The sequence below is a fragment of the Xiphophorus couchianus genome, chromosome 19 (genome assembly GCF_001444195.1).
Source record: "Xiphophorus couchianus chromosome 19, X_couchianus-1.0, whole genome shotgun sequence".
NCBI classification, from domain to species: Eukaryota; Metazoa; Chordata; class Actinopteri; order Cyprinodontiformes; family Poeciliidae; genus Xiphophorus; species Xiphophorus couchianus.
The window spans coordinates 9304217-9314019 of NC_040246.1; the positions used below are offsets into that span (position 1 = coordinate 9304217).

General features: G+C 39.6%; 1 protein-coding gene across 2 annotated transcripts in view; it reads right to left on the reverse strand.

Moving 5' to 3' along the window:
- The window catches only part of pdss2 (prenyl (decaprenyl) diphosphate synthase, subunit 2), a 34063-nt gene extending 24982 nt beyond the window's left edge, over window positions 1-9081 (reverse strand). The window contains exons 1-2 of one of the 2 annotated variants that reach the window (XM_028001032.1): window positions 8580-9079; window positions 1187-1321 (exon numbers count right to left, since the gene is read on the reverse strand). In XM_028001032.1, the coding sequence (XP_027856833.1) occupies window positions 1187-1321; window positions 8580-8833 (389 nt within the window). In that variant the 5' untranslated portion in view covers window positions 8834-9079. Of the gene's footprint in view, window positions 1-1186; window positions 1322-8579 lie in introns of both variants that reach the window. The other variant, XM_028001033.1, reaches the window with a different exon arrangement.
- Window positions 9082-9803: the final 722 nt, after the last annotated feature.

Below are 9803 nucleotides of genomic sequence, written 5' to 3' on the forward strand. Positions count from 1 at the left end.
GGTTAATCTGTAGCATCCAATCCACCCAAACGCCATTCATCATATAAAATATAAGTTGGTTGATGAGAAGGGATTTTTCCAGCAGCTGCTTATGCTGCATTCAGGTACAGCTGGGAGACTAGGTTGTCACAAGGTGATTTTTTATCTTCAAATAAGGTTCCAGTCTTATGAAAGGTTTCTAACATTATATGGACCATTTTGATGTGGTCACATTGCTTTGTAATCCATCCATCTTTCCAGGTATTTGCAATGCCTGCTTATGCTACTTTATTCATTGAAATAAATCCAACCAAATCTTCAGGTAATTTTATACTTTGCACTTTTTACATTTTTTATGAAATCAAATTAGTAAACGTACTTGATTGAAGTGTACTGAAAACGTTTCCAATTGTGACTTTAACAATTGAGTACGTACCGAACCGTGACTTCTGTGTACTGCTACAACCGGAATATTCACATTACTCCTTAATGTTCAAATAAAATACTTTTAGGGGATGATAGTGAAAAGAAATCCCAACTCCTCCAAACATCACTTTGCATAGAGTAGATTTTCCTTAGAGTTGGTTCCATAAATGGTGTGAATGAGGCTCAAAATGAGATTCGTATTTTTGTTAGAATTCATCAGAATGTCAGATACTTGTTAATTTTCTCTATTTTATTTTATAAATGGTAAATTCTCCAATCCTACCTGTGCCCACACTGTCTCCGGAGGATGAGGCAGAGCTGATGTGGACGATAACCACAGCGGACAAGGCAGAGTTACCTGACTCCAGACTCTTATTTCTCTGTTTATCCTGAAGCTGCCACATAACTGGGGCAAAAGCGGGATCGCCTGTCTCGGTCTGCCTGCCGAGCGCATTTAAGGCCCTGCACTGCGATGCCACAGATGTTCACTGCCCACAGTTTCCTCTCAGGCAGCATAAACATCCACAGAGAAGTGACAAACTAGCTGCTGTTGACTGGGAGTGGGAGACTGGTGGGTGATCTATTTATCTAAAGAAAGAAACAGCTCAGCTGGTCCTTTTTATTATACACTAGTAATGTTCTAAAAACCTCGTTTCTTCCTGTAAAAGAAGATTATGATTATTTTTTATGTCAGACCCTCAAAATGTGAGGGGAACAATTTCTAGAAACAAGCAAACATTTAGTAAGATCATCCATCTGCTATGTTTTAGCCTCGAATTACCTTGGGTAGATGCCGCTGACCATGTCCTTAGTGAGGAGCTCTGAGGCTGCATGACTCGGTCCTGCTGCTTTGGACAGCAGCAGGACAATCAGTCCTCTCATCTGAAGATTGTTCTTGCTGTCATAGACGAAGCCTCTGCAAAGAGACGCCAACAGATCATCGAGCTTGATTCACATGATGTAGGAGTAAAGTACAATCACAACAGAAGGGAAATAATAAAAGAGAAATATATCAACAGTTATGAAATAATCAAAATGTATGTATTAACACTGACATCCTGCCTAAATCAGTTTTCTATAGATGTCCACTTGAGTGAATTTGCTACTTGTTTAGCCCATTTTTATATTCATCAACTACATAGAAGCTCTTGTTTTTTTTTTGTTGAAAATATGTTTTTTTATGGCTGCTTTTAGAGTCAGATATTTATTTTTTTTGATTATATGCATACTTTCAACGTAGACTTTGGGGAAGAGTACTTAGTGTGTGGCCATCATTTCGTGGGTTTGATATATTTCCAACAACAGGAATGTTTCCTCTTAATGTTTGCTCAGGATGAGGAAATGCATCGTAGCAGCGATCCAATGCAATCTGCTGGTTTCCTTTACAATCAGAGGAGTCACAGTTCAAAACCCATGAAAGTACACAAGGGGCCAAGAAATAGACATTGAAATCTTGCATGTATTTTTATTGAAATAATCAGAGCATACTTTTGTAGAACAATATCCCAAAATGATCGTTGACTTGATTTATTTTTTTAACCCCTTTAAAAATTACTTTCTTTAAAAGGAATAGCAGAGCTTAGGGAGTTTGCCGTGCATTTTCTAAAAATAAAATAATAATAAAAACATGAATTTAACTGATCAGTTTGTGTTTTCTTCTGAGGTATTTAAAGTCGGGGGGTTATTCCCACCCCAACCAGCTGACACATCCACAGCAGCGCACACACAAAGCCCAGCGATGGCTGCCTCCATGGTGAGCAGATTAAATATCTTTTTACTCTCTCTGGGGAGCGGTTAGACGCAGCACCTCTAATCCCGTCCCTATGGGAGCCCCTCGTGCCATGAATCACGCTCTCGTTAGGAGCTCCGGAGCAGACAAGCGGTCACGCCCCCCTCAGCTCGATGCCCAGACACGGGCCTCAACAACACCCCCCCACCAACCCTCTCTGACCCTCCCCTGCACCGCAGCGAGGCTGGAGGAACCAGACATAGACACAGAAGAAACGAGAAACTATAAAACCCTGAAGCTTTTTCTTTAAAAAAAAAAGAAAAGAAAAAGAGGTAAAAAAAAAACAACCTTTCCCGTCACATAAAATGCGTGAAATTAATGACAGGTCGAGCTCTTCTTCATTACAGCTCATAAGGAAAAATTTATTGTCACTCTAAATCTTTACTCAACAGGAAAATAGTTGTTAGATCAGCAAGCAGAAAGCAAGAACCCGTAAAGCTGCACCTTTCTTGGCCAGTCTAAGTAAGACAGTGGCCTGAAGGTGGCACATGATTAATATTTATGTCAGCACGCACACCAGAATGCATCAATCAATCACAGCCGGCCTCCTGCAAAGGGGTGGGGACACGATGATGATGTGAAAGAAGAAAGATGGTGAGGGCTACAGTGAAGCTGGAGGAATGGGCTGCTGTCATTTTAAAGGGTTGTGAACAGGTCACCACGCCCTCTGCTCTGCAATCGCAGTGCAGGAATTCAGGGAGCTGCAGCCTGCCGGGGCTGGAGTCGACACATGCAAATGTGTCCATGCTCTGACATCTTTTCCTAAACAATAAACTGATAAATGAACGATAACTGTGCAGTTTTACTCCAGGAGAGAGGTTTGAATCGATGCATCCACCTGTAGACATAGTTACGGGTTAAAATGATACGATAATATCGACCGAGAGTCTTTTCACCCCACAGTTTCCAGGATTTGATTCACACATTTCCAAAAAAGCACAAAGCTTTTTATTGTAAACCTCTGGATAAAAATATTGAGCAAGTTTTAGATCTTGAAAGCAATATTTCTTACCAGATTCATATGAAAGAAAGAGGATTCGATTTGCTTTCTGAATTACGAAGGCTGTTGGCCAAATGACTTCTGATTTCTTCTCATCTCTAATCTTTAATTATGGTACAAAATTATTGGGACAAATAACCATTTATTTATTTAAAGGAAGAGTTATTTAAAGAATATTTTAAATAAACAATAAAAACATTCTAACTTAAAAAACAACATCCTTATTTAATTTTAATTATGATCAGAGATGACCAGATTGATTATATTTTTCTGTCCACTTGTTTAAAATCCTCATTGTTTTCCAGTTGTGATCAATTTTTCTCTCTGTAATGGAGTCCAAACAGTTTTGAACTGGCCTTACAATTGATCCTGGATTGTTTCATCAATTGCTTTACCTAAGGTCATTTCTGAGATCCTTTCTTGTTTGCCGAAGCAAAATATATATATATATATATAAAAAATTAAAAATTTAGGTTGGTGCACCATTATGTAGAAATGGACAAGTATGGATTAAACCCTTTATTTTTATTTGCCTACAATTGTGAAGCTTATTATTTATGCATTTGTTTCAGCTTTAGATGAAAACTGAGAAAACAATCTGAGTTTTCAGGGACTCTAAAAAAAACAATGGCCCTAAAAATGTTTAGTCTTCTTGTAAGTCTAAGAAGTCCTTGGCAACCTAAAAACAGGCAGATGTTTTGACTCTTTTTGGAGTTTTTCACATTTCTGCTCTTGTTTTTGTGGGATTTTGATGCTGCTATGATATGAACATTCTGATGATTCACTAATAAAGTGAATATGAAGATACAAAAAACTAAGCATAAGCCTGTGGGGAAGTGAATTTCAGTCCAAGTTAAACTCTCAAGGACTGTCCTTAAGGGAAGTAAAGTTTCTTCTCTCTGAGCTGCAGTCCCCTCGCTGTAACTCCACACTTTGGGCAAAGTTAGCTGAGCAGCAGTTTTTGAGAATGAAAGGAAAGGAAAAACCGAAACCCAACGCCACGAGGGTCTGCCTGTCTGCTATTGTGGATATTTTTATCCGCCGCGCATCTAAAGCCGAGACACAGAGGGAAATACGAACCAGCCAACGCGAGCTGACAGTGAGGAGTCAGACTGTCAAGAGGTCTGCTGCAGCCTTCCCTGCTGCTACAACACCCAAATGGATTGTCATATCAGATTTAGGCGTATAGGTTATTACACCCTTGGGTTCCTCTTTCCATTGTCGTCCAAGTGACAGGATTGTGTTTGAGGACTCTGTCTTCCAGGTCTTTTTCCTTGTTTTTCTAAGTTGATTTATAAATCATAATTACCAATGCATGTGCTTTCAGATGCCGTCTATAAATCAGCACCAGACTGATGTCATCGCCAATGTTCTCTCTGTAAAGTTAGTCAGACTGGAAGGTTGAGTAATTTCTTTCTCTTCACCACAAACAAACATCCATCCATTTCATAGCAGTTCATCCGTCCATCCATCCATCCATTTAATAGCAATTCATCCGTCCATCCATCCATCCATTTCATAGCAGTTCATCCGTCCATCCATCCATCCATTTCATAGCAGTTCATCCGTCCATCCATCCATCCATTTAATAGCAGTTCATCCGTCCATCCATCCATCCATTTCATAGCAGTTCATCCGTCCATCCATCCATCCATTTCATAGTAGTTCATCCATCCATCCATCCATCCATCCATTTCATAGCAGTTCATCCGTCCATCCATCCATCCATTTAATAGCAGTTCATCCGTCCATCCATCCATCCATTTCATAGCAGTTCATCCATCCATCCATCCATCCATCCATCCATCCATCCATTTCATAGCAGTTCATCCGTCCATCCATCCATCCATTTCATAGCAGTTCATCCATCCATCCATCCATCCATTTCATAGCAGTTCATCCATCCATCCATCCATCCATTTCATAGCAGTTCATCCATCCATCCATCCATCCATCCGTCCATCCATCCATTTCATAGCAGTTCATCCGTCCATCCATCCATCCATTTCATAGCAGTTCATCCATCCATCCATCCATCCATCCATCCATCCATCCATCCATCCATCCATCCATCCATCCATCCATTTCATAGCAGTTCATCCATCCATCCATCCATCCATCCATCCGTCCATCCATCCATTTCATAGCAATCCATCCATCCATTTCATAGCAGTTCATCCGTCCATCCATCCATCCATTTAATAGCAGTTCATCCGTCCATCCATCCATCCATCCATTTCATAGCAGTTCATCCGTCCATCCATCCATCCATTTCATAGCAGTTCATCCGTCCGTCCATCCATCCATCCGTCCATCCATCCATTTCATAGCAGTTCGTCCGTCCATCCATCCATCCATCCATCCATCCATCCATTTCATAGCAATCCATCCATCCATCCATCCATTTCATAGCAGTTCATCCGTCCATCCATTTCATAGCAGTTCATCCATCCGTCCATCCATCTATCCATTTCATAGCAATTCATCCATCCATCCATCCATCCATCCATCCATCCATTTTATAGCAGTTCATCCGTCCATCCATCCATCCATTTCATAGCAGTTCATCCGTCCATCCATCCATCCATCCATCCATTTCATAGCAGTTCGTCCGTCCATCCATCCATCCATCCAACCATCCATCCATCCATCCATCCATCCATCCGTCCATCCATCCATTTCATAGCAGTTCATCCGTCCATCCATCCATCCATCCATTTCATAGCAGTTCATCCGTCCGTCCATCCATCCATTTCATAGCAGTTCATCCGTCCATCCATCCATCCTTTTCATAGCAGTTCATCCGTCCATCCATCCATTTCATAGCAGTTCATCCGTCCATCCATCCATCCTTCTCATAGCAGTTCATCCGTCCATCCATCCATCCATTTCATAGCAGTTCATCCGTCCATCCATCCATCCTTTTCATAGCAGTTCATCCATCCGTCCATCCATCCATCCATTTCATAGCAATTCATCCATCCATCCATCCATCTCATAGCAGTTCTTCCATCCATCCATCCATCCATCCATCCATCCATCCCCATTCAGAAATCCAGCCATCTATCTGTTCATCCATCCATGAATCTAGCCAACTGTCCATTTCGTGATCAATCAATTGCTATGATATGAACATCATCATCTCTGTATTTTGCAACAATCCATCCATATTTATTTTACAACAGTCCATCAATTTTTCTCCATGCATCTATCCATTTGTCCATCACCAATCCTTTCATCTCTTCATTCACACAACCATCTAAAGATGGACACAAAGAAGGGTGGAATGGTTAGGATGGATGGATGCAGCTTTTATATCTCAAGTAGTAAAGGGAATAAATAAATAAATAAATAACGTTCCATGCTCTCTTTCTTTCTAATCCATACCTAAAAAAAACTAGATTTTGTACTTTTCCAGAATCTGTGAGAACTCTGTCTGTAACTTCATACTTTTACAAAGACATTTCAAACAACGATACAAAATAATAATAGAATATCTCCATCTGTCCATATCTATATGTCAGGTTAATTAGATAAATAAGAGCAGCACCATCTGCCCCCAATGCACTTATTAGAGCAAACGATTTGTAATCGGCTTTAAAGTCAGATAAAACTGCAGCTTTCACACAGCAGTGGGCATTACAGAGAGAAAACAAACAATAACTATTGATTGTGTTGAACTGTTGTTTAGCCTGACAAAGACAGAGGTGAAAGGGGATACTATCAATAGATCTGCAGGTGGAGTCAAGAGCAACCGTAGAAGTGACTTATATGACATAACAAACACAAACATGCAGTCAAACAATGCACTGTAATACTGAAGGCAGTTATTTAGATAAATGACCGCTCAATGCAAGGCTGAATTGTTGTGGAAAAACAAGACTATAGACAAGACTCTGCTGTGGATGTAAAGTCAAGAAGTTTGACATCCACAGCAGCATTATGTGATACACTGACATGAAAGAAAGACTGGAGAGCAAAAGGCTAATGAGGCAACGGTTTCAATTTTTTCATTTAAAATATGTCATTGGCAAAATAAAACAAGATGTTTGTGATTAATACCAATTTTCTCAACTAAATATTTTTATTTACTGAAAGAAAGGCAAACATCAGAAAGAGTCTAAGAAATCTAACTGATAAATAGACAATCACAAAACCTTCAAGGTGAGATATTGTCATTATCATCATCAAGAGCTCAGGATTTTTGACCATACTGAGCATCCAGATGAACATCAACATGTTTATATTTCCAATAAAAATGGTGTTTCATGCCTACATTACAAAGGGATTTAATCATTTATTAGTTTCATTTGCAACCAAAGCAGGCAGAATTCATTTTTACACACAAAACATTTCCAGTGAAGGTCTTTTCTTTACACTAGCGCTGTTTTTTTCTGTAATTTCCAGCCACCTAACTTCATTCAGGCATGACATATTCTAGGATATTATTGAAAAGAAAAAAAGTGGCCAAGTACTTCTTCTAACAAGAACCCCTGTGAATAGATGTATTCACATCTATTCAAGTCTTTTTTTTTTCATTTTGACAACTCTGCCTAATGAAAACCCAAAATTCACATTCTCAGAAAATTTGATTATTACTTAAGAGGTAAAGGAAGACTGAGTTGCTTTGATGACCATTGACTGTCTTTTAGCCTCGTCTTATCTAAGTTGTTGACTCTGATGTGTCTTATCTTCCTCAGACAAAACTAGATTATCTATGCTGTTCTGCATAGAACAGCAACCCATTTGGGTTGGATAAAACAGGACAGACCAAGACGTGAGGATGAAAGGCTCCTCAAATTGTCTCTGGACCTGAAGTGGCTTGGATTCTCTGCCTCTTGGCTCTTCCTACAGATTCTACTACCTTGATTTCCAAAATAATACAAAATGTATCTCCATTTGAAAATAAGATTATGGATCACTAAGCACAATTTAATCCCTTTTCTCTTTACTCTAGGTAAGATGATTCTGACATCTCTGGTTTGACACAAGAAATTGCAACAGTCCATGTTGTTGATATGTTTGTGTGTGGTTGTTCTTGAAGCATGTACTCCAGCCACAACACACCTTGTGAATTTTCTCCAAACTCTTGAATTCAATTCCCACAAGACTGCAGTTCTCCAATGCCTTGAGTAAGTTTTTCCTTCCACTCAACTTTCTGTTAGTACTTGAATACAACACTCGGTGAAGACCCAGCTTCTTTAACAATAACCCTTTGTAGCTTCCTTCCTTGTTGAGTTTGTAAGTGACTCTCTCCTGGACAGCATAACATTTTTATATTAACATTGTGGCAAACTGTACAGCCGGACTCTGTGTTGACTAGCTGCAGCCAATATCCACCATAATTACCAGTAATAAACACCTGCAGACAGCAATGATCCTTACCTGGCTGTGTTGAGTAAGGGATGCTGTGTCCCCACCAGCTTTCTGACGTGCATGGCCACATTGCTGAGCTCATCGCTGAGCAGGCAACGCAGACTCATGAACGACGTGGGATACCCGACGATCTTCTCCGCGTCCGACACAACTTTGCTCCAATTGGAGGAGGACTCCGAGCTGGAGAACAGGCCGAGACCTCTCAGTCCACGGACGGACACGGACACCCAGCGGGTCAGACTCGACCCCGGAGCTGGAAACATGTTATTATAACCTCTGAACTAAAATCGCGTTGCTACTTTATCTAAAACACTTCCGGGCTTCTCTTCTTCTTCACATATTTAAAACGACCTACTGCCGTCCACTCGCTGCTATAAAAAGCAATCAACACCCCCAAAAAACCGCTAATAAAACGGGTTTGACATTACAGCAAGAGCGTCCAGGTCTGTTTCACAACACACTATCCCAGACAGGGCGCCGCCATGTTTACGTACGTAACTCCTTACGTCAGGAAACGCGACACCCCAACACGACTTCCGGGAAAAAAACCACTGGTTAGTTTCAATTTTTAATTTATAATATCACATTGGAATTTTATGTTGTCCAACACAAAGTAGCGTATAATTGGGAAGTGATACAGTAAGGATACACTGTGCTTAGTGATGATAAAGTCATAAGACAGAAGATTTTGATTTGTCGTATTGGGGGCGTGAAAATATAAAATTGAAAAAATAAAATAAAATAAATTAAAGCTAAAATTTTTTTAAAAATAGAAGAATAAAAGATACATATTTACAGATGGTATATATTGTTAATATTGTCCTTGTTGCAATAAAGTGTGAAAGGAAACATTAGCAGCATAAACAACAGATGTTAAAGCAATAAAAATGCACATTATTAACCTTTATCTCACCAGGAAAATCCCCTTGAGATTAAAAATCTATTTTATAAGAAAGTGATGTTTAAAACCTTAACTTTCACAGTCAGTGACAGTTAAGGTCACTGAGAAACCTTGTATGTGCTTTCATGTACGTCAACAGCTTCAGGAGGACATAGGTTTCATCATTAAGGGGTTAAAACCTTTAACACCTGTTATAAATCTTAAAGCTCTATAATAAACAGTATCCAGTCAAATTTAAGAGACACATGCATGTATAAAATGTCATGATAGTCCATTACAGACGTGAAAGTAGCATAAAGCAATTGCCTTCTAGCCTTAAAAGTTAAAAAGAA